Source organism: Elephas maximus, chromosome 6 (genome assembly GCF_024166365.1).
Source record: "Elephas maximus indicus isolate mEleMax1 chromosome 6, mEleMax1 primary haplotype, whole genome shotgun sequence".
Lineage (NCBI taxonomy): Eukaryota > Metazoa > Chordata > Mammalia > Proboscidea > Elephantidae > Elephas > Elephas maximus.
In genome coordinates this window covers 45,829,503-45,855,533 of record NC_064824.1, presented here as the reverse complement: position 1 = coordinate 45,855,533, position 26,031 = coordinate 45,829,503, and the positions used below count along the sequence as shown (strand labels likewise).

The window sequence follows — 26,031 nt, the reverse complement described above, 5'->3', positions numbered from 1 at the left end:
AAAGGCTTCCAGGATAATTGGGTGATATGAGTTCACACTTTTAAACTTATAAATATCTTTTTTTGAACAGTACTATAAAAGTACTCTGGAAGAGTAAAGACAAAAAATAAAACGCGAGAAGTCAGAAAAAAAATTTAAAACCACACAATGAAAATGCTCTAATTTGAGTACCCTTCCCTTAAGGCAGTAAATGTTCAGCTTTGCCACAGAGTCTAGCTTAGATTCTACTTAAAAATGAAAGCATGTGCTATAGTGTCCAACTCAGTGCCAACCCGTGTGTCAGAACAGAACTGCGTCCCATGGGGTTTTCAGTGGCCGATTCTTCAGAAGTAAATCGCCAGGCCTTTCTTCTGAAGCACCTCTGGGTGGACCTGAACCACCTGCCTTTCAGTTAGCAGTGAGAGCGTTAACCTTTCGTACTACCCAGCAACTGCTTACAGCCTGGGAATTCAGGTGTTGTCTCTTCAGTGAGACTAAAAGCTCTTTGAGAGCATAGATGATGCCTTCTACTTCTTCTTTACCTAGCACAATGCTAGGTGTTCAGGGGACTAAAGAGCACAAGCCTGAACAAACAGAAGAACCAAAATGCGTCAGTGAAACCAAGAAATAGACACGATATATATATATTTTTTCTTTTAAATCCATATATAATCTAGACTGGAGTCCTTGGGTGGCACAAATGGTAAAATGCTCGACTACTAGCCAAAAGGTTGGCAGTTTGAGCCCATCCAAAGGTTCCTGGAAGACAGGCCTGGTGATCTGCTTCCGAAAGGTTACAGCCTTGAAAACTGTGCAGCAATTGTACTCTCTGCACATGGGGTCTCCGCCAGTCAGAACAGACTCAAAGGCTGCTACCAATAACAAATCTAGACTACTGAAGAGTGCTGACTTGGTAGGGTAACCTGAGGCACCTGGAGACTCTATCATGTTTCTACTGCTTGAAAGGACATAAAAAATATTGTTTTATTCAGAGCATCGATACAATCAAGCCTGGCAACAAACACGTCCTTTCTTCACATCTTTGAAGGAACTGCACAGGAATAACTAACGAACCTCATGCTGCTCTAAGGTTTGGCCACCCCTGCAACAAGAACATAATGAACACTCGTTACACTGAATTTGGGATGTGCCCGGCAGCCTTTTCTGATTTCAAAGTGCTTGATCTCATTAGCTATCAGACACCGTGTCTAATCCGATGTTCAGACTCACGTCTGCTGTGTAATTGGGTTCAGTACACATATTTAACAATAAAGCAGACATCGGCCCCACAGAGAAGTTAGGTGTCCTTAAGAACTCATTAACTAGCTCAGGAAGAGAGGAAAGGAACAAAATTCTACACATTTCTAATTATACGCTGGAAAACAAAGCAGAGCTAAACCTAACCAAACTTCTCGATATAACGGTGTCACAGTTCAGCAACTGCCCTCATGTTCTGAGGAATCCCATGCAGTAAGCTTTAGATTCATCTATTCATTCATTTGAAAAAACCAAACGAAACCCAGTGCTGTCGAGTCGATTACGACTATTCACTTGATAAACACTTATTTACTAAGCACCTACTGTGCGCTAGTTGTACTGGCTGCTGATGCCAATGACAAACCCCGTCCCTGCCCTCACAGAGCTCAGAAGCTAGATTATTCAATTTCATTTGAAAATACAACTGACATATCTTTATTCCCTGGAATCCCAAATTATCAGCAATATTTCTCTAGCAACAATTTTGGTGACACTTCAGTCCTGTCCCTAATGTTGAATATCAACATCTTCATTCTCTACTGTGACCTTCCCAAGCCTCAACATCGTCTGATTGTTTAAGACAGAGGAAAAGGGGAATTTGCAATTACTGAAAGCCCACTAGTGGCCTGCCAGCCAATGCACAAAGTAACAATAAAGCAACTCCTTTATTCTTCCCACAAATCTCAGAAGTAGGTATTAGTATCTGTTTCCACAGGTGAGAAGATGGAGGCTCAGAGAGGAGACATAAACGAGAACAAAACTTAGCTTCAAAACTGGGCTTACTCGAAAAATACGAAATGTTGGTGAGGATGTGGAGAAATTGGAACCCTTGTGCATTGCTGGTGGGACTGTAAAATGGTACAGCTGCTGGGTAAAACAGGTTGGCAGTTGCTCAAAAAAATTAAACACAGAATTACCATATGACCTAGCAAGGGTATTCCTAGATATATACCAAAGCAGGTTCTCAAACAGATTCTTGCACGCCAGTGCTCACTGAAGCATCATTTGTAACAGCCAAAAGGTAGAAACGACCCAATTCTCTATCAGCAGATGAATGGATAAACAAAATATGGGGTATTCATACAGTGGAATATTATCCAGCCACAAAAAGAAGTGACCTCCTAATATATGCTATGACGTGGACAAAACATTATGCTGAGTGAAATAAGGCAGATGCAAAAGGACAAATATTGTATGATTCCACTTAATATGAAATATCTAGGATAGGCAAAGGAATGGAGACCAAAGTTTATTAGCGGTTACCAGGGGCTGGTAGGGGTAGAATGGGGAGTTCTTGCTTAAGGGGTACTGACTTTCTGTTTGGGGTGATGAAAAAAATTTGGATATAGATAGTGGTGATGGCAGCACAACATGGTAAATGTAATTAATGTCAATGAATTGTATACTTAAGAATGGTTAAAGTGGCAAACTTTTTTTTTTTTTTTTGGCGGGGCTATGTCATATGTAGCATGGCTTCCATGCTGTAGGATGTGTCAGAATTTCATTTCTCTTTATTATGAATAATACTTGATTGTATTATGTATATTCTACCACAACAAAATTTAAAAGCAAACCAAAAATGGGTTTACTGATGCCAGATGCCTGTGGGCTCAACCAGGCTCTTCATTAAGCAGCCTCAAGTGAGAGACTGTGGGTTAGATAACACAGTTGACATCTTGGCTAGGCATTTACTGGCCTTGTGGACTCAGGTGCTTTGAGCCTAAGCTTCAATGTCATCATCTGTACCATGATGACATAGCGCTTACCTGTTAGAATAGCTATGACGATTCTGATGTGATCAGCATACACACCAGGAACTAAAAAATCATGTTAGTGACAATGAAGATGCTGATGATGACCTCGCCAAGATCAAAAGGAAAAAAAAAAAATCATTTGAACTTATGCCTACAACTTTTCCAGTTGACAGCTAAAAATGCCCACTAACAGCAACCTTGCAACAGACACACCAAAGCCGTAGGGTGACTCTGGCTTACAAAGATCCAGAACATTTTTGCTTTGTCTGTGTGGATTTCTTAAAGAGATGTTTCCTTTATAAATGCATTTGGAGCTGGTTTGCTCAAACATGCCTTCAGAAGAAATTGTGAAAGCTAAGAAGTTTAAGACCCAGGGGGACAGGGGCAAGATGATTACCATAACAGTCTATGTTTCCCATAAGCAGATGCTGGTTTACTGGGTATCCTGTGATCTTTGAGAAAAAAAGGTGTTATCCTATTGCAATCCCACTGACCTAAGCATTTAGCTAATCAAGGAGCTAATTTGGGAGGAAGGATCCAAATCTAGTTTAAAAGACACATTAGTTCTACAGAATCTCAATGTAATTATTATTTACATAGAAAGGCCACAGGTTCCATGACTTCATAACTCTATGTTCTGTTGAGGGCTCAAGAAATGACTGGGGTTTAAGGCAGTTTAAACAAGCCACACCAATTCCCCATACAGAATGCCCGCCCCCATCTATCCTTTCTTTAGGTGTCTTAAACTACTTCTCAGGCAAAGCCACACAGCACAGTCCAAGAGGAAGCAAAGAGAGCACACTGTAGTCACTCACAAATGAGGCAAATGAAGCCCACAGAGAGCTGACAACTTTTCAGAAGATCATACCACTTTTCAGAGTTGAAGGGAATGATGGCAACAGAGTCCACATCTCCCAACCTCAGGTCCAGGCTCAGCCCACTGAGCAATGAACATGCCTCAGATCACCCAAATCCACAGCAGACCAAGCACTCTGGGAAGTAACACCTGAGGCAGCCATGGCTGAGAGAATAGGGGTTAAACATCCCAAACTGAGGAAACGTGACTGAGGGAGGTTAGGACTTGGGCAATTGGGAGGGAGTAGACAAGGAAAGGAAAGGAAGGTATTAACCAACTAACCCACACACATCATGTTGTTTTACAATTATCAAATTGTCCTTGCTGCCCACTGTAAGGGTTAATCTTATGTGTCAACTTGGCTAGGCTATGATGCCCAGTTCTTTGGTCAAACACTAGTCTAGGTATCACTGTGATGGTATTTTGTCGATTTTAACATTTACAATCAGATGACCTTTAAGGAGAGAAGATTAGCCTTGATAACGTGGGTGGGCTTCAGCTAATCAATTGAAGACCTTATGAGCAAAAACTGAGATTTCCAAAAAGGAACACTAACAGAAATTCTGCTTGAGTTTCCAGATTGCTGTCCTGCCCTACAGATTTCAGACTTGCCAGCCCCCACAATCACATGAGGCAATTCCTTAAAATAAATTTCTTTCTCTCTCTCTCTCTCTCTCTCTGTCTATATACACACACACACACACACACACACACACACACACACACACACATATCCTATTGGTTCTGTTCCTCTGGAGAACCCTGGCTGATACACCTCCTAACACATAACACCTCCCAGATATCTAGGCAGTATCATTTGGGCATTGAAGATGGCTGCCGCCTACCACTTTCCTTGACACACATTCTGTACCCCCTGCCCCTAAGGCTTAGTATCAGAATACTTTTTCCTCCCTTCGCTATTGATGCCACTACCCTACATTCATAGAGGTTCCCATTGTTCTATCTTTATAATGGATCCCAAATCAGTCTTGGGTTTTACACATTTGAAATCATGTACACCTAAGTTAGATTCATCCATTCCATGATGAATCAAAGAAGCACTCCACCAACACTGATAGCTATAAGAGTTTGGGCCTTTTTTTAACATCATATCTTTGACTGGCATGTTTCTGCCCATTATCCAACAACATGAATATTTGTTTAGCCTCAGTAAAGAATGCCACAGATGACCTGCTAGCTGCAATTTAGCTCCAGGTTGCGTGTTACCTCACTGGGTTACTTCTCTGATACCAGCTCCTTCCCACTCACTCCTGAGAACCTGGGATGCTCAGAAGCATGGGGCATAAGAGACCACACCCACCTTTGTCCAAACATAAGCGTGGACTTGGTCTCAGCCTCATTGAAGACAGAGGGAGAACAGCAAATGACAATGGTGGTTCGACAGTTCCCACCAAGCGAGTCCTGAAGAATTCGAGTCATCTTACTGTCTCGGTACGGCACGTGTGTTTTCTATTTAGGAAAAGAAAGAAAAGCCTTGGTTTTGACAGCCCATCCAAAGAAGAAACACAGAGACAAGCAAGTCAGTGACAGAGATGCTGAGCTTAGAAATATGTAAAATAGGAATTTGTGGCTGAATCTTTAGACCTCGCCCAAGTTCAGAATGCCTGTTCTGTGACCCAGGAAATTAGTGTCACCATTCACACATCTCAAGGGATGGGATCTCCCAGCAAGTAGAGTGCCCACGGCCAGGATTCCCTCTGTCCTTTTCCAAATGCGAAAAATGCTGATTTGGCAAATGATGTGTTACCTATATTCTTACAACAAAAACAAACAAAAAAAAGAATTTCTGGAGTGCATAGGAAAGAGGGTGACCCAAAAGATGACATCATATAATATTATTTAATAGATGAAAACAGGATCACTTACTGTCCCTTCTGCCAAGGCAGAGATCACGTTTCCAAGAGCAGACAAAGACTTATTGATATTTTTAGCTTCATCGAGAACGGCTCCCTCGGCACCAGTTTTGCTGACCTACCAGGGAGAAGAGAAAGCAGTGAGGTACATGGGACACAGAAGCACCAAGCAGAAAATGCAAGTTAATAGGAGGGCAAAAGGAGAATCCTCCTGGAACGCAAGTGAAAATAAGAGTAAATAAGAGCCACATTGATAAATCCGTCCCTCGCGTGTGAGGCTGGGGATCTCTTCTCTCATCATTTTCCTCTCAATTAGGTTTTAGGGGAATGGCTGAAATGCTTCAAGTGGGAGAACTGTAGATGCTTCCCCTGGGGACATCAATCCAGGGAAACAAGGCTCCGAAAGTGCTATTTCCATGGCTAGGCAGGGGTCCTGAGAGACTGAAATACAGGCGCCACACTGGAGGGAGCGCACAGAGAAGCGCTAGGTAAGAAAAAACACTGTCCTGAGTCACAAAAAGTGGATATATAGTGAATTATAAGTTTCAAATTCAGGCAAAGGGCAACAGGTGGCAAGGATAGTTGTCCTGACTCTCTGTTTCTTCCCTACTTATTTCCTGGTATGGACTGAACTATGCCCCCACAATATACAATGAATTCCTGGTCCCTGTACCTGTGCAGGAAACCCTGGTGGTGTAGTGGTTAAGTGCTTCTGCTGCTAACCAAAAGGTCAGCAGTTCGAATCCACCAGGCGCTCCTTAGAAACTCTATGGGGCAGTTTGACTCGACGACAACGGGTTTAGTTTTTTTGTTTTGGTACCTATGCATGTGATCCTGTTTGGAAATAGATATTCTTTTGTTATGTTTATAAGGTCATAAGAGTGGGTTGTAAACCTAATCACTTCTGAGTTATAAAAAGCCCAGAACAGCGACAGAGACACACGCAGGGGGAAGACAGATGCCATGTGGCCATGTAAGGATCGTCTACAAGCCAAGGAACCATGTGACACCCAGGGCTACTGACAAAGAAGGAACTGACATGGCAGAGACACTGATGTGGACTTTTAGCCTCCCAAACTGTAAGATTTTGTGCTATTTGTGTTATGTAAACACTAGATAACTAAAACGTTCCCATGGGGGAAAAGGTAACAATTACCCAAAAGGCAAAAAACGTGGAGAGGCACGAAAAGTCAGGAAAATGTATATTACATTGTGAATTGGTCTTGTTTCCTCTGTAGTCAGAGGGACCACAGCTCCCCCTCTGCTGTGTTATTACTGGTAATTTCACATTTACAGCATTCGCTCTAGGTATGGAGCAGCAGTTTACAGATGCCAGAAAAAAAGCGGGAGCTCAACATGATTCATAGCTCCCCTGACTGGATAAATGATGCTGGGTGAGCAGCTGCTCTCTGAAGGGAGAAAAGGGGGGAAATGATTTTAAACCACAGAAAGATGGATTCCAATTACATATAAAGGAGAAATTCCTAATGATAGAGATGAATGCATTTCCTGGGGGAGGTTTTTGCAAATAGGATAGATTCTTATCTTTGTTGAAATTATGTGTGTGATACCCCTGCTTATGGATAGAGAAATAATGTAGCTCATGGGTCACAAATAATAATAGTCTATTCACTGTGTGTTTTTCAAGGCGCTTTCATATTTAAGCATCTTAACTCCATGAAACATGCAAGACAGGTACTATCACTTCCCTTTACAGACAAGGAAGCTGAGCTCCGGTGACGTCAAATTGCCAGCCCAAGGAAAGCATGCCATTTAGGGGAGATGGGAAATAAAGCCCTGGGTTCTGTTCTCCTAAATAACATTGACACATTGTTGTAGGCACATACAAGGCAAAGCAAAACAGATGTGAACAAAAGGAACTATATAAAGCACAAGAACTTTAAAATGCCTCGTGAATATCACTTGCAATAGCCATCAACACTGTGCAGAGGACACACCTCTGTTCTGAACTGCCAGCATTGCTGCAATTAGGCCTGCAATACCCATCTCTGGGCTCTAAAGGGAAAGAGAAGGCAAGCCCGGAAAGAGTGAAGGGGTCGCTCAGGCTCTCTGCATCAACCCATGCAGTTGGTGTATCAGTAACACCAATCCTTCTAGTTAATGGTCAGTCTAGAACTAATATTGAATGCACCGTGGACTAGCAGAAAAACAAACATATTAGTCTTAGAGGAAATACAACCACAATGCTCCTTGGAAGCTAGGAAGGAGAGACTTCAGCTCCCTAACTTTGGACATGTCATCAGAAAGACCAGTTGCTAGTAAAGGACATCATGGTTGGCAAAGTGAGAGTCAGTGGAAGCGAGTGAAACCCTCAATGAGATGGGCTGACACAATAGCCAAAACAGTGGACCCAAACGTACCAACAGTCCTGAAGATGGCAGAGAACTGGGCAATGTTTTATTCTGTGAGGTAGCCATGAGTCAATGCCGACTCAACAGCAACCAACAACGACAGAAGTAAACAATACTGCTTTGTCATTTCCATTGAGTGAACTTCTGTTTGAAACAAGTGACAAGCCCATACCAGCGAAATTTTTTATTTCCAACCATGAATATCCAGATGTTCTATGCTCACAGCTTTACAAAAGCATGCCAGAGGACAATGCAAGGAGCCATTACTTACTTGGATGTCCATGGCCATAACCAGCATACGTGTAACTCAGTGGTGTGGTACAGTAAACGAGGATCAGGGATACAGTTATGGAGACTGACTAAGCTTCACGGCTAGCCTGACAGAAATAATCAGGGTGACACCAGTGATGACGGAGGCCAGGGGGAATTTTTAGCATGGACTTGCTCTGTGATGTTGTCCAAGGGGATCGGGTCCTGGGAGGCCTATCTGGTGTGGCATATGAGCCCAGCAAGGGCCTGGCAGGGGATGGATACAGATGCCAAAGAGAATGTCTTGACACACCAAAAAATGGTTAGGGCTTGTAGCTAAAAGACTGACAACCGGCCTTGGCCTCAGTCTGAAGGAACCAAGGCCACCCATGTCAGACAAAGAGTCAGTCCGTGCCTATTGCCCAGAGAACCAGGAAATGCAAAGAGCTCTCCAGGTTCCAAATCTTTTATCAGCAAAACAAGCCTGCAGGGGCAGGACTGTCACACTTCAATGGCCAAGCCCTTACCTAGCCTTCTTGAGTCTGGTACAACACAAGATCTTTCCTTTTCTCAAGTTCTGTCCCTCCTGTATTTGCACAATTTCTTTTGCTAGGCTAAGTTCAGACAAACGTTTGCCTGACATTGTCACCAAAGCCTACTGAGCATATATCAGAGTTAGCATTCAAAGCGCTTGCCTGTGACATGAATACGGGAATTTAGGACCAGAAAAGAAAGGGCAGGAAAACAAAGGTTAAATTTAATCTTCTTGGCACAACATCAGAAACATTAAAAGCTCTTTAAAACCAGGCAATAGGAAGCTACAAAAATTATACCATTGCACACTGAAGCAAGCAACAGGGTAAAATTACAGATAATGCACATAAAGGACCAATTACCTTTTCGCTTCCAGCCAAATCAACCAGATAAAGCTTCCCGCTGAGTTTTTTTTCAGTCTCTACATTCTCTTGTTTAATATTTATCAGGAAGATACTGTGACTTCTAGAGCTGTGTTCATTCATGTCTGAAAAACAAAATAGTTTACGGCTCTACAAAGAACACATAAATTTAAGTAGTAAAGCCCTCACCTAAAAAGCAAAACAAATCATGCCCAATAGCTCCATCTTTTTAAGGAAGCCCAGCCAATTTTAAAATTTTTCTGAGACCACCGTTTCTTCTTAAAAACATCGCTTATTCCAGAAATAAAAGATCCAAAATGTCTCAAGTAGGACAGAAAGTCATGTAAAAATCTTAGTCATGGGTTGAAGATGACCCATTCTCTAGCTCGGACCAATGCCTCCATCCTCCAAGACCTAATCAAGCCTGACTCTCACCTTCAGGAGCTCAGATTCCTCCTGTAGCTCAGTTTAAGCCCCCCACGCATGCTAAGGCTCACAGAAGCTCTCAAAGATTAAATATGCTTCATTAGAATGGGGTACTAGAAATAAAAATGTTTTTGGACCCTGGACCTTGTCCACCAGGCACACAGAGACCCCAGAGACTGTCTTATTCAACCTCCACTACCAGTCATTTCTTAAAGCCACCTTACCAGAATGGTAAGAACAACAGTAACGTTCTAGACCAAAATAGTTGTTAGGTCTGCCATGAATAACTCATGATTAACAATAGTTTAAGAAACAGAGTGAATAACATTGTTACAAATAAGCGATGCTATTACTATAAGAATATCAATCTTACATTTTGTCATATATGTGCCTGTGTGGGTACATATGTACACATGTATTTTAAAGAAGAAAGAAAGGAGTGGAGTTCGGCCTACAGGTCTGGATTACAGGTCTGGATCATGGACTCATAGAACGTTGGGTTGGAAGAGACTTAGGATAGACCAGCCAGCGAGCCAGTGCTGGCCGGAATCCCTTCTACAACATGACAGGGGCCTGATTAACTCTGTGCAGCAGGCTTTACTTGGGGCAGCTAGGAGGATTAGAGAGTTCTTCCTGTGGTAGCTCGAAACCTGCCTCCCTGTAGCTTCGACATCCTACATCGTCCTAGCCATTCAGACCAGACAGAGCAGCTGACCCTCTTTCTTAAGGACAGCACCTTGAAGTTGTTAAAATATATTGTATTATCCACACCCCCCTCCCCCAATTTTTTTTTCTCTCCTCCAAGCTCCCTTCTTTAGTTCCTTCAGCTCCTCTTCATATGAACCTCAGAGAACTCTCCAGATACAAGGCACTGTTTCACTTGACTGCCAGACAGACTCCTACAGCACACACCCTCATGTTTGTGTCACAGCCACTGCTTTTCCAAACACCTTCACATCCACTACTTCAACTCCACCTCAGTGTCCGCCTCTCCTGGTTCGCAGGCAGGTGTTTTTAACCTAAGTGACGGGGAGGACCCTGACCATCACGCTTACTTGTTACGGCCACGTGTCGGTTAGCTTTTCCTTCATCTATAACATCCATGACCTCTTCAGGGCTTGACACAAACCGCTCAGTGCACCCCTGGAACAGAGTCCACAGGTTCACCATTAACAACACTGAAAAGCAATAATATTTTAAAACAGCTAAACATTTCCCCATTTCTCTTCTAGAGGAGCAGATGAATACACAGGTTGAAATGTAGATCCAACAACTTTTCCTCCTTGCCTAGGGCTTGAATTCTACATTAAAGAAAATTCTGAGAAACCCTAGGAAAACCTAAAGTAAACCATAAAACAATTATCTGATTTTCTTAGATTTGTGAGTACATATTCATACTCACCAGCAGTGGATACAGGAGATTAAAAGAAGAAAATTAATGAAAGAAGAAGAAATGGACAAAGTTTGGTTTTGCCCTCCCATCTTTATTTAAAATTTTAGGCACCAAATTTAATTAAACACTTGGAAGTTCTAGGAATAATGCTATAAAAGATTTCCCCTAACTGTGAAATATAAACCATTGCAACTCAATACCAAAGCTTCTTTAAATGTAAATATTAAATATTTGTTCACTTCTGCAGTTCTTATCTCTTAGACATCAGTGATAAAATTACATCAATGAGAAATAAAATTTAACCAGGTGAATATTAAATATAAGGAACATGGTTAAATAGCTGTATGCCCTTTATTGATAATATTCCGGGCATCTCATACAATAATTATGATGGTGAGTGGAGAGAAATCAATTGCATCACCAATCGAGTCTTCCTCATACCTTTACATATGGGACTCTGTTTTTATCTTCATGAACAGCCAAGTTTGTCTTGGACACTACAGAGATGATAATAACAACATGCAAAGAAGAAAAGAAAAGTTAAAGACCCTATATTGGAGGAAAAATAGAAATTGTTACAGAAGACAGGCAAATCTAATCTCTTTGCAATATGCAAGTTCAAGCCTTGGCTGAGAAAAAAGCATGTAGCCCGAAAGCAATAGAACACCTCTACAAGTTTTCATTAATTCTTTAAGCAGAAGTGCTAGAAATCCTTTCAATCTCCCTGGATTTTAATTACAGAGCAAATAAAGAACAAGCACTGAGGTTACTCACCATCGAGTAAGTCCCTTATTTTGTCCAAGTAGATCTCAAAATAGGAAACCTGGTTAAAAACAAATTGAGTTTGAAACAGAAATGCCACACTGTATTTTGAAAACATCAGCATTAGAACTTATAAAATTTTTTGCCAAGCATAGCTAAAAAGAGTAAGAGAGGATCCAGAGTAAAGATACAGAGAATCCTGGGGTGCAGAGCTCTCGCCTGATTCTACTGTATTCCTCCTGCTTCTGATTCATCTGCCTGCTCTATGCCTCCCTGCCCAAGTGTGGACCACTCTCCATCCCCACACGTCACAGCCCCCTATAGTGTCAGTCCAGGTGTTGTTTCCATCATGTGCTAGGAACCCACTTATAGGATGACTCTAGGTTTGACCTTAAATAAGCCCCAACCAAGTTTCTGGGTATGTCAACAACCAGAATATAAAACATCCTTTGCAAGTAATTGTCTAAAATCAGTAGGACTCACCCACTTCAAGTATGATACTGACAGCTTCATCAGACCGGGGGAGAACATGAAGGAAGCAGGGAAGGGAGGTAATGGAAAGGTGCTGAAAAGGACGAGAGCTCAGAAAGAACTGGGTGGGGACTGGTGATGGTGGCCAAGTTTGGGGGGTGCAGGAAGGATTTGAACAAAATGCTATTTAATGGAAGGCAATGAGACTGTGAGAGGGGAAAAAAAGCATTCAAATTCATTATTCTCAACCCTCGGCCCCATCACCACCTGCACCAGCATCACCTATAGCATGTGTTTAAATTGGAGAGCCCTGAACTCTAATGCAGTTCTTTTGAATCAGAACCTCAGAGAATGAGACCTAGGAGTCTGCTCCTCAACTCCCCAGTTGGTTCTTATGCCTGCTGACCTTTGAGAACCACTGTTAACTGGATATCTGATCTTGGGCAATTAATTCACACATAACCAAGACCTTAAGCCTCAATTTTCCCATCTGTCAAATGAAGCCAATAGACTTTGGGATGTCAAAAATTCCCTCTAGGATTCTGTACTCTGCCTACATCTGCCATTTGCCTCCCAGATTAACAAGGAAATGGACCAAAAAGAGAACAGTTGTAAAGCTGGGATATGAACACGGCAGCTGGGGACCAACCCTGCCACTACAGGGGGCTGTGTGGATTCCCACCTGAACACTCGTCTGCCGCTGTCTATCATCGCTAACTTTACCACCCACTGAAACTTCTCCCCATTGCCTGAACCCTTAAGGGTCAGGCATGTCCAGTCCTAGGTATCGCTAACCAGGCCCTTCCTGCAACCAACTCAGCCTTAGTCTGATTCTCATTAAGGCCTTTCTGTTATCTTTGAAATCTTAAACATGTGGGCTTATTTTCACAGACTACAGAGAAAATTCATTACATCTACAAAGCAATCGTGAACTAGATATTTAACAAATGGGGCAGTTAGAATCCTGTCCACATTAAGTAGAAAGAGAATTTTGATTTACGAATTTTTTACCACAGCACATACTGGTTATTATGTTTGAGTTTTGTTCTTGGTTTTCGTTTTGTTTTGTCCTTTCAAATTATTTATGAGACCAGGTGGAAGAAAAATAAATAGGCATTGTTTGGTGTTAAGAAATAACGTGTTCTAAAACCTCTACAGGACTCATTTTCTGGGCCAGATTTTCAATAATGCCTTAATCTAGCCTCTTTTTCTTGATTAAGCCTGTCACTACACAGGTCAAAATACAAAGCAGTCAACAGCTAACCTGCCCACTTACACTTACTATTCATGAAATGAGTGAATGAGTGTGCATGGCTACAACTGCATAACAGAAACCTGGACTGTTAAATTTAGTCCTAGAGACTCAGAAGGTGGTGTGTTTTCCCTGTTATGCTACGGCTGTTTTTATCTTAATAATTTTGATACGAGATCCTATTTTTATATATATACATTTTTATTCTGTTTTTGGTGAAAGTTTACACAGGAAATTCGGCTCTCACTTAACAATTTCTATACATACTGTTCAGTAACACTGCTTACATTCTTCACAATACCATTTTTTTTATTTCTACTTTGGTTGTTCTATTTCCATTAATCTAGCTTCCCTGTCCCCCCGTCTTCTCATCTTTGGTCTAGGGTAAATGTTTACCGTTTGGGTTCATCTAGATGATGATTTTGAGGAGCACAGTACTCATGAGTGATATAATATATTTTATGGGCCAATCTGTCATTTGACTGTAAGGTGACCTCTGGGAGTGGTTTGAGTTCCAAGTTTAAAGCGTATATCAGGGCAATGGTCTCTCAGGGGTTCATCTAGTCTCTACCAGTCCACTAAATCTTGCCCTTTTTTAGGTATTTGAGTTTTGTTCTACATTTCTCACACATTCTATCCAGGACCATCTATTGAGTCCCTAGTCAGAACAATCAGTAGTGGTAGCCAGGCACCATCTAATTCTTCTGGTCTCAAGGTAGGTCATGTCATTGTTCATGTAGACTATTGGCTCTGTATACTTGTTTCTTCTTTGGGTATATGGTTTTCTTCTTTCTGTTTTGCTCCGGATGAGTAAAGACCAATAGTTGTATTTTAGATGGCTGCTCATAAGCTTTTAAGACTCCAGACACTACTCACCAATACAAAATCTTATTTTGAGGGCAGTAATTGGTTTAACATCTTACTCCAGGATTATCACATAAGAACTCTGCAGTAGTTTAAAGTATTTAAATGCAAGCAGCCTTAAAGATGTACTAAGCTCCTAAATCTTGATCCAATCAAAGCAATGAACTTCTGTATCCTTAGATACAAGAGCTCTGGCAAGAAATAGAGTCAGGCTTCAGCCAACATAGGGAACTGTAAGGAAAAGGGATTTTTCCAGATGTGTAATTTATAATTGGACAAACAGTTGTTGCCTTAGTAAAGGCACATAGCAGAAATAAGGGAGGAATGATAATATAATGGAAAAAGAACTGCATGTGGGGGGTTGTCCGAAGACCTAGGGTCTATTTTCAGCTCTGCCAATAATTTGGTATGTAACTTTGGCCATTTAATTCTACTTTCTTGAACTTCAGTTACCCTATCTCTGAAATGAAGGACCTGATGGACTAAGGTCTCAGCCTAAAGGGATATCTCTTGGGGCTGATCTGCTCAGCTCCACCTCCCTGCCTCCATGGTATCCTTCTCAACACGCTCTCCACAGTCACAGTGGCAGGGACCAGACAGCTAATAGGACCTGGAGTAAGCACCCACTGCAAGATGGGCCAGTGAGCCCCTTCCCTAGGGCATTTGGAAGTAGAAAGAGGGGAATTTGGGGCAAGAGCTGCCATGTTGCCCAAACAGGAAAAAGACAATATGAAGCAAGAGAAGGATTAAAACAAGAGGGCAGAAAAGCAGTGGTTGTAATGGATATAGGGGTTTTTTTAGGATGATGAAAATGTTCTGGAATTATATAGTGGTCATGGTTGCATAACTTTGTCAATATATTAAATATCACTGAATTATACACTTTAAAAGGGCAAATTTTATGGTATGTGAATTATATCTCAATTTTGAAAAAGCTAAATAAAAGAAAAGTAGGGACTGGACTTCCTGATTCTCCACATCCCCCCAACTCCACCCTCAATGTCTTCCATCAGGTTCCTATCTTTTAACAGCTTCCTCTCTTCCCTTAAACAAGTGGCTTTCTGTCACTTACAAAGACATTCCAATGAATACATCCCTAATGCCAAATTTTATGACTTGACAGCTATAGTAAGAGAGTAGAAATCTCCCTTTCAGCTCAAATTTAAGCCAAACACAGGTTGTGGTAATAAAAAAGTAAAATAAAAACCACCAACAACAAAAATGAAAATAGAATGAGAAGAAGACAAACGAGAAGCATCCTCTTCTCCAACATTTCCCCAAGTATGTTCCTCAGAACACCAGTGTTTTATACTCTGAGGGTAAAAAATGTTTCCACAGTCATATAAGCTGAGAAACAAAATATAGTACATGTCCTTTTGCATAGGTGAATAGCAAAACAGCACACTAAAGCTTCTGATAATTTACTCTTGTTCAGCAAAGCATTTTCCCAACTTATTTAGCCACCAAAAAAAAAAAAAACCAAGCCCATTTCCATCGAGTCCATTCCGACTCATAGCAACCCTTTTTCTCTGGTATCCCACCTATAAACAATGAGAAACTGTGGTTCAAGGAACAAACTTTGGGAAATGCTATCCCAACCCAAACATGGACACATTCCAGTCATAGCTTCAGAAATCCACATGGTAAAGGGTAGAATTCAGGCAACTATCAAGATGATTCCATCCTAAACAAGGGCTTTTATTTTAGTTATCTCAATATTTCAAGCCAACCATCCAGATATCTAAAAATTAGCCTAAGCATTAAATAAGAAATATTGCTTCTTTTACTATAGGGATGTTACTTAAACTCGATAAGATCATCTTTTACAGCAACATAAAGGAGAAAGTCCAAGAAACATGATTTTTGGCCCATTTCTTCTGTTGGGACTCCATCTTACCTTGATGTGAAATTCCAGGTTTTCATCCATGGAATAGATATGATCAAAGATGTCGTGTGCGATCCTTGGGATGATTCCCATAAGTTGAGGGTCATGCAGCTTTCCCTAAAACCAGAAAGTACAAACACAGGCAGTTTAAAAGCTCTGGGAAGTATGTGAATGAGAAAATGGATCATACCTCAGTTTTCTAAACAGAACTCCATGGAACAGGGAGTACACACATGGACTATCTGCTCTCTTGGGGACCTACCTGACATGCTAACAGACCGAAAGGTGACAGAATAACTCAATGTGTTGGCCTTTATAGCCAGCAGGGGAGAGCTTGTTCTGTAACACCACAGTATAAATCATGCTGCCACTCAGGGCAGCAAATCTGCGTGTGTGTGTGTGTGTGTGTGTGTGTGTGTGTGTGTGTGTGTGAGAGAGAGAGAAGGAGGGAAAAAGAGCAGGAGAATGAATGAGAATATATGGGCAACTTCAATGTATTAAACGTGGTTTTTGTTTTTTAATTTTTAGAACCTAGAAGCCTAAGTTAATCTCCTCCAATGAAATCTCCTTGAGAGTGAATAGGCATAATTTCACTAATGTCATTATTGCTCAAAAATGTGATACCTTCAGTATCACTTTACAAGCCAATCAAAATATCAGTTGTATCAGCTTCTTTTTAAAATCTGTCATTCCCAGTTGGATGACTGACTCCAAATAATTTCTGGTTGTACTTAAATCCACTTTTTAAATATTTTCCTATTCTTTTTTCCATTTCTATTCATTTTACCTAAAGGGTAAATCCATTTCTATCATCCAAAATTTGCCATCTCCGAAAACACTGAAAAATATATGCTATAGGATCTAAGGTAATTCCTCAGGAAAAGTTCTGAAAGTATTTAAAACAATAGCCTTAGCATTGACATAAGTGTACAGCTTTGAAAGAGCCTTTCGTTAAGCCCACACTCAAATGAGCATGTAAGTTCTTCTATACGTGTGTTAAAGAATCCATCTGAGCACAGATACACAGCCTGCAGGTCTGAAGTGGTAACTGGCAACTGTATACCTGAAATACAAATACAAATCTGGGCAAAAGACCTCTTTAAAGTGTTAAAAAGCAAAGATGTCACCTTGAAAACTAAGGAGAGCCTGACCCAAGCCATAGTGTTTTCAATCACCTCATATGCATGCCAAAGTTGGATGATGAATAGAGAAGACCGAAGAAGAACTGATGCTTTTGAATTATGGTGTTGGTGAAGAATACTGAATATACCATGGACTGCTAAAAGAACAAACAAGTCTGTCTTGAAAGAAGTACAACTAGGATGCTCCTTAAAGCATGTATGGCAAGACTACGTCTCACATAATTTTGGACATGTTATCAGGAGAGATGAATTCCTGGAGAAGGGCATCATGCTTGGTAAAGCAGACAGTCAGCGAAAAAGAGGAAGAGATGGACGGACACAGTGGCTGCAACAATGCGCTCAAGCATAACAACGATTGTGAGGATGGCACAGGACCAGGCACTGTTCGTTCTGTTGTACATAGGGTTGCTATGAGTCAGAACTGACTCGATAGCACCTAACAACAACATAACAACAAAGACCTGAAACATCTTCCATGCCTTTTTTAAAAAAAGGAAAAAAACCAAACTCACTGCTGTCAAGTCGATTCTGACTCATAGCAACCCTATAGGAGAGAGTAGAACTGCCCCACAGAGTTTCCAAGGAACACCTGGCAGATTCAAACTACCAACCTCCATACCTTTAGGAAGTTACAAAACTCTAGGAGCAAATGGAACTGGAAGAAAAGTAAAAAACTCAGTTTCTTCTTCAGTCTTCCAAAAACCAAAAAACCAAACCGCTGTCGTCAATTCCGACTCACAGCAATCATATAGGACAGAGTAAAACTGCCCCGTAAGGTTTCCATGGAGCTGCTGGCAGATTTGAACGGCTGACCTTTTGGTTAGCAGTCATAGCTCTTTAACCACTGTTGGGCTCCAGGGATGCTAACAATCTTCACAATTTTGACTCATACCCTTGTTCTAAATCTGTCCAATACCTGGAAGATCTCTTTCCTTGTTCTCATTTAAACCCTCTTTTTTTCTTCAGGGGTTCATCACATCGTGCCTCTCTGGAAGGCTGAGTTTCAAGCCAACATTTGAGTTACTAAAAGCAAGAACTCATGTGAACCCCAACCCTAAATACAAGCCACAACTCACTTTATATTATTAAGCCAGCTCCTCACACCTGACTCCTGGTCTTCCACTCTATTAAATGCAAGAGAAAGACTGAATTCAGATGCATCTAGCCTCTGGCAACATTCTCTGGGAAAATGGGTACTCCTTGGCACACCCTCATCTGTTAAGAATCTTAACTCACTTTACGTGTTTATATTCTGTGTTTTAGTCAGGCTGTAAAATCCCTAATGACAGGGATGGCTGGTACACATGTATTCTCCCTGCCCCCATGCTTATGATACTCAGTACAGCATAGTAGTAACTATCACATAGAATTATTGTGGAATTTTAATTAAATAGCTTATATAAAGTGCTTAGTAATACATTAAGGGTTCAATAAGTGTTATTATATTACTCAGCTCATAGCAAGTTCTCATTAACCAGGAACTTATTTGACCTAAAGAGTTTGAAAACACATTTCTATCCCAGACCATTAATACATATCATATGAAAACATCACCAAATAACTGAGACTAGAGTCTCAAATCAGGAATTTTTAAATTGCATAGGCTACCATAAACATACAATAAATCAGAGAGTGATCACCATGTATCCTCAGCTGTGGAAACTGTTAGCAGAAATAATACCTATGGCACAAATGCACATCTCTGCCTGATCAAATCAGAGAACTCTCCCCCACCTACACCCTCCAGAGCTCTTTAATAATTCATGATAACTTTTAGCTTCTCCTTTGGGGTCCATGGCCAGGGAAGAATGATTGATAATCCAAAAATCATTTCTAATTGACTCAATCTGCTTCCCTAGATGCTTTCCCTTTCAACACATTTATCTTCCGATTGATTCCTGGTTTATACAAGTACTGGCATCCCTTTGTGTGCCCTTTGCCAGGGTAAAGACCAAGGCAGAATCAGGGATAGGTGTTCCTGAAGGTCCACCTTAAAATCACATGAGAGGGAAGTAAATGTTGAGAAGGCATGATAACACCAAGCACGTTGACAGAAGTGACACCCAAATCTACCACAGGATTAGGGCTATGTTGCTTGATCTAGCTCATAAGCCAAGAGTGGTGAGGGTCTTTATGCTCAGTCAACTGAGCCTGCCAACAAAATCTGCAAGTGTGTGTGCGCGTGCATGTGTGCGTGTCTGTGAAAGAGAGAAAGAGAGGTGTCCCATAAAGGTCTTCACGGCTTCTACATTGATTATCTTGCAAATGAAATATACACACACAATAAACAACTCAGGCAATAAAAAGGGGTAGAGAAGCAGAGAACTATAGAAACTCAGAGGACAGAAAAGTCCCTTCCACCTGGGGTGATGTTGCATGGCGTCCTTGAGGACACAAACCTTGAGAGATGAATAAGCTTAAAGATAGGCCAAGAGGATGTAGGAGGAAAGATGAGATGGGAGTAACACAACAAAGTTACAGGGGCTGAGAAGGAACAATACCCCCGTGAAGAAAACATTTTAGTTTGACTGGAGGTTCAGGGGTGGACTTGAATAGCAAAGAAATACACCATCTTATCATCTCATTTCTCCCAGAAAACAGAAATGGAAAAACATTTTTATAACTGGATCCTGTACAGTTCTTTCCCAAAACTTTTCGCATTTCTGAATGTGACCTTCTGGGAGCACTATGAAAGAAGAAACAAGACCCAGGCCATTTGCCATTGAACAAGACTCTCTTTGTTCTAGCCCTAATGGCCTCCTTGACCTCCTGAGCAGGAGAGTTTCCTGAAACATTTAAGACTGGAAGGCAGGGAGCCAGTTAGCGCACAGGAGAATCAGTGCACTCAGCAGCTCATTAAAAACCACTTGGCCCGCTTGGCCCAGGCGCCGGGAGCCTGCACCATTCAGGACGGCCCCAGGTGTGCCATTGGGCACTGGAAAAACACAGGGTATCTCCCTCCATTTATATCAGTGTGCTGAAGAGAGTCATGAGAAGTCCTTTCCAGAAATCACACACTGAACAAAAAGAAAGCCTCCTTTCTCCACTGCATCCAGCACCTCCAGAAACCTTCCTCCAAGCCCTCCCCATGAGCTTGGACTTCACAAGCCCAGGGCTCTCTGCCTTACCGTGTCCTACCAGCTTATCACCAACACTGTTAAGCATTTCTTTTTTTTTTTTTTTACTGAAAATCCTCCTTAAATGCTCCATCGTGAGAGGCTAATCTTTCCAATTTTATGTAGGTTTATCTGTTTGTTCCCCTCAATAGAAGGTAATGGAATCACCACTGTACGTCAGACAAAAATGAGGAGATTAAAATGAAAAACAGCTTTAAAATGTGACTATTCAGGGAGTTAACATTCCCTTCTCCTAAAGCCTCTGAAAGATCACAATGTATAATTCCAAATACATAAAATCCTCCTTTCAGATGTTGCAGACTCTGCAGATTTTTTTATTTAATTGCATTCCAGGGTCCTGGATTTCTTGGTCTCCTACAGTCTCTGTGACTTCAGCTTGGGGATTCTCCTTTTCTGTCCCAAAATCTCTCCTTCCTTTTTGCCATCTCTCATTAACCTACAGAAAGAACCAGATGAAGTTGGGCGGGGGTGGGAGAGTACTAGGAAAGGACTCACATCCACACTACCCCTTCTTACTATAGGCATCATATGCAATCTTCCAAAGTCACAATAAAGAAAAACAACTCATGCAGGGAATCTTTTAAAACTGACAAGGATGAAGAGACCACAGAATTTAAGGAACTGCAGGCGTGACCTCTGCAGAATACATTTTCCGTCAGGCCCCCCTTGAGTGGCCACACTGCTATAGGCACTGTTTAAGCTTACACCTTGAAGCTGAGAGGGCATGTTGTCACTGCTGGTTGTAATCGAGTTACCTCCAACTCATAGCAACCCTGTGTACAACAGAACAAAGCACTGTCTGGTCCTGCGCCATCTTCAGGATCGTTGGCTTATTTGACCCCAGTGTTGTAGCCACTATGCACTTTGAGTGCCTCTTAACCTAGGGGCTCATCTTCCAGCACTGTATCAGACAGTACTCTGTTGGGATCCACAAGGTTTTCATTGGCTAATTTTCAGAAGTAGATCACCAGGTCTTTCCTAATCTTGAAAATCTGCTGAAGCTTGTCCACCATGGGTGACCCTGATGGTATCTGAAATACTCACAGCATAGCTTCCACCATTACAGCATCATGCAAGCCACCAACGTATGACAAACTGACAGATGAGTGGTGGACAGAGAGCTTAAGAAGCTCTAATTTAACAAACATTCTCCAATTTTAGTTTTAACTAGCCTTCCTCCCCTTCCCCAAATAAGATGTTACGTTAGGGAGAGGTCTCTCCCTTGATAGTTTAAATTTCTGACATTTAGCAAATACCTTGTATTTCCCAAAAATGCATTAGCCCCAAAGCTAAAAAGATCACTCCAGAAAACAATTCCTAAGTTTGGGGGTTATAAACAGTGAATTTTTTTTTTTTCTTGTATATAGTTTAATAATATCCCCAAAGCCTACAGACTGATTCCTAAGTTGCTGTCTTATTCTGATATGCATTTATATGACTTATAAAGGAGTTTTTTGTTTGTTTGTTTCCCACAGCTACAAAGACTCAGGAAATCTATACATGCAATTTTTCTAGAGTCTAAAAGGTCAAGGGTCTGGGGCTCAGTAAGAGAGAGGCTGGCAACCAGCCGGGGGCAGAGCCAGGGTCACAGTGCCTGCGTCTCCAAGGCATCCACTGTGGGATGTGGGACACAGAGAAGATGTGTCGGGGAACAGTCCTACTCAGCCGAGAAGAGGCAGCAAATAAACCTCAGGCTTCCTCTAATCTGTGCGGTCTGTGAACCACTTTGTCTTCAGCAAAATGGGTAAAAGTGCGTCAACACAACAGAAGTGAGATCCTCCAGAGCCGTACCCGACACGTGAAATCGGTGAGAATAGAACATCAGAGCCCTGAGGACTTTAGCCTCCTGCCTTTGAAATCTCCTCTTCAATAGGAATGATTCAAAAGCTAAACCAATTCTGTAGCAGCTGTCTCTGTTAGAGTCCCAGGAGGTTACCGTAAATGAAAAAACCTAAGCTTGAAGGATTAGAGATTCATCTTATCCTGCTGCTTATAAGCTGAATTCCCCAAACTCCCTCAGTGCAGTTTCTCATAATAGCCACTGTCTCTGCCTCGTCTCCCTGTCAGGTGGGCCTAGCCTTTAGAAGAATTCTCCAGCCCTGAAGGCCTTATAGGAGTCCAAGGTAAAAAGCAGGGCAACAGGAAGTAAAAGGGGCCAATTTTGTTGGTAGACATGCTTTGTCTGGAGGGCACACCCTGACGCTGCAGAGATCTACAGCTAGCAATTTGGGCTGGGGTCACGCCCTCGATTACCTACCAAAAATTAAAACTAAGCCAAGTGCCACAAAGTTGATTCTGACTCATGGTGACCCCATGTGTTGCAGAGAGAACTGTGCTCCATAAAGTTTTCAAGTCTGTGATCTTCTGGAAGCAAACTGCCAGGCCTTTCTTCTGAAGAGCCTCTGGGTGGGTTCGAACCATCAACCTTTCTGTTAGTAGCCAACCGCTTAGCCATTTGCGCTACCCAAGAGCTCCACAAGGGCCAGATATATAAGTAAATGAAGAAGGATGCTAAATTTAAGTTCATATTCACTCACGATGTACACACAATGAACTAGAGACTAGAGAACCCTAGGGAGCCCAGCCCCACGCATGGGATATCCTTGGCCACCACAAGGGACCATTTTAACAAATATTTTTTTAAATCCCTTTTATGGGACTGCCATTGTTCTAGGTAGTAGAAATGTGAATAAAATAGAAATGTAAATAAAAATAAAAATTGTTCACCTGAACAAGACAATGAAGATCCCTGCTCTAGTGAAGCTTGCATTTTATATTATGGTGAAACTCACCCAGTGTTGCCAGACCTTCAAAATTTTCAACTGAATTTGGAAAAATTAGAATTGTGTGAAATCATGCCATTTTAAAAAGCTGTCTGCAATTAAAAAAAAAAAAAAAATCACTATGTGGGCCAAACAAAAGTATGTCTGAATCTGGCCCATAAGCAAACTCCTCTTATCTGACCTGCAGACTTTTATTCTAAGGGGACTCCCCCCGACCCCTGCCACCCCAAGGTCCTCTTAAGGGTAAATGATTTTCACAACAGGCTTTGTCAGTTAGACTGGGGCTGGAGTTCATAAGGACACTCGTACCACTACTTAGTTTATGGGAGATTATTTTTTATTGGAATTTATTATTACCATTTTGAAAGAGGAGCACTGGTGATACAGTGGTTAAGAGCTCAGCTGCTAGTCAAAAGGTCAGCAGTTTGAATCTACCACCGGCTCCTTGGAAACTCTATGGGGCAGTTCTACTCTGTCCTATAGGGTCGGTATGAGTTGGAATCAACTCGATGGCAATGGATTTTTTATTTCGACAGAGCTATCAACAAAGAGTTTCTTAAAATGCTGAACACTGAGACTTTATTACTCACAATATTCTAAAACTCCTCAAAGACATAAGAAATTCGCCAGATGTAACCATCTCCTTAACCATCTCCACTGCTCAGTAAGAAAGTGTCAGTGGATTCAAGAGTTCCGGTCAGTCAGCTCAGAGAATGATATTACAGCATGCCACACCCTTACCTCCATGGTGTGGGTTTTTCCTGATGAAGTCTGTCCATATGCAAAAATTGTCCCATTGTAACCCTCAAGGACATCTGCGAGCAAGAAAAAAGAAAATAAAATTAATTCATTACTTTGATCATATGTTGTTGTTGCTTGCATATTTTAAAATTACATTTTTCCAAATGCCATCTTTCATTTTCACACAAATGATACATTTCAACTCCATTTGCATTTTAAGTAGAATTGTCAGATAAAGGCAGAAGTGAGGGCCTCCAGTGCTCTACCAAAAGATGGAAATGGCCTCACATTTCTACAGAATATATTAATGAAGAAGGAGGCAGGCAAGCTTTCTCTCTGTAACGTCACAATTAAGTCAGAGACATCAAGCAGAACACTGTTTTAAACAGAAGGATGCTTGAGTGTTCTTCTATTAGGTGATCTCTTGAGATCAGCTGAGGAGAAAAACATTACCGGTGCCCTCAGTTTCTGAAGGGAGGTGTAGAATAGAATTTTTTTCCTAAAGATCTGATTTAGGCTGGTTTAAACCGCTGGCCTAGGCGAGCCTCTTGGGGAGGTTTCTCTAGAAGACCACAACACAGCTCCTTCAGAACAGAGCTAAGCCATAGCTGGGGAAGGAACAAGGGGCCCCACTCTGTAAAATGAGTCACAGGGTGACAATTGAATTAGCCCGGAAACCAGCAGAGCCCTGACTCAAATTTAATGCCTCTGTTTTTTCTGGGACCGTGCTAGCAAGATGACCCAGGCTTCTCAGCATCAGAAATGGCTTTTAATTATACAACAAGCACACTGTGCAAACCCCCATTAGACACAGGGATGGGGGAGGCACATGGACAGAGGTTACTTTTTGCTAAAGAGCTGAAGATTATCTGTGGGAACTGTTTCACAGTAGCAGAGGTGACTATATTTAGTGCTCATTTCCCTCCTGCTTTCCCTAGTTCCTCCTTTATCCACAAAAACACTGCCAAAAGGGGAAGGATGCATAATTAATATCCTTAACCCACCATCTCTGCATAATGAGTCCCTGGGTGGTACAAATGGTTTACTCACTCAGCTGCTAACCAGAAGTTTGGAGATTTGAGTCCACCCATCAAAAACCAAAAAACCAAACCTGTTGCTGTCAAGTTGATTCTGACTCATGGAAGCCCTGGTGATCTACTTCTGAAAAAATCAGCCATTGAAAACCTGTGGAGCACAGTTCTACTCTGAAATACATGGGGTCGCTATGAGTCAGAACTGACTGGACAAGCAACTGGGTTTTGACTTGACATTTGGTATAAGGAGTAAGTTCTTCATTTGCATAAGGTGGGTAGGGGTAGGGGTAGAGAGAGGCCTTGTTTAAAAAAAAATAATAATCAAGCCAATCAGCTCCATCTATTTCAGAACAGATTTTGAAATCGTTTTTTTTTTTTTTTTCTTCTTTATGATACTGGTTAATTTTTGTTTTGTTAGGTTGTCTAAATTTTTTTTTTTTTTTAATTCTATTGTGCGTTAGGTGAAAGTTTACGGTGGAAATTAGTTTCTCATTCAAAAATTTATACACAAATTGTCTTGTGACATTGGTTACAATCCCTGTCAGCACTCTCTCCCTTTCCATAACGGGTTCCCTGTGTCCATTCTTCCAGTTCTCCTGTCCCTTCCTGTCTGTTTTCTTTTAATACACAATTTGCTGATCTGAGGTTGTTAGAATGTGAGCTAGGATGAGAAAACAGGATTTTCCTTTAGGAAGCAAAAAAGGGAAAAATTAAGTGACATGATTTTTTTTTTTTTTAATTCTAGCAGTTCTCAAGAGTTTTATCAAGCTATACTAAGAGAAAGAGAATGTTCACACATATCAGACTTCTGGTAATGGTTTCCCTGGTAACAGTGGGAAGCAAAAACTTGGAAGAGAGCTTCAGATTTCACGAAAATGCCCACTTGCTCAGAGATGATTACCGA

The 26,031-nt window shown here is 41.4% G+C and overlaps 1 protein-coding gene across 2 annotated transcripts in view; it reads right to left on the bottom strand.

Annotated features, from left to right (window-relative positions):
- KIF5C (kinesin family member 5C) overlaps positions 1-26,031 on the bottom strand; it is a 208,058-nt gene that overhangs the window by 89,238 nt on the left and 92,789 nt on the right. Inside the window, exons 3-10 of one of the 2 annotated variants that reach the window (XM_049887162.1) lie at positions 24,094-24,167; positions 16,303-16,407; positions 11,831-11,879; positions 11,498-11,553; positions 10,719-10,806; positions 9,238-9,362; positions 5,734-5,838; positions 5,168-5,316 (exon numbers count right to left, since the gene is read on the bottom strand). In XM_049887162.1, coding sequence (XP_049743119.1) covers positions 5,168-5,316; positions 5,734-5,838; positions 9,238-9,362; positions 10,719-10,806; positions 11,498-11,553; positions 11,831-11,879; positions 16,303-16,407; positions 24,094-24,167 — 751 coding nt within the window. Of the gene's footprint in view, positions 1-5,167; positions 5,317-5,733; positions 5,839-9,237; positions 9,363-10,718; positions 10,807-11,497; positions 11,554-11,830; positions 11,880-16,302; positions 16,408-24,093; positions 24,168-26,031 lie in introns of those variants that run through there. The other variant, XM_049887163.1, reaches the window with a different exon arrangement.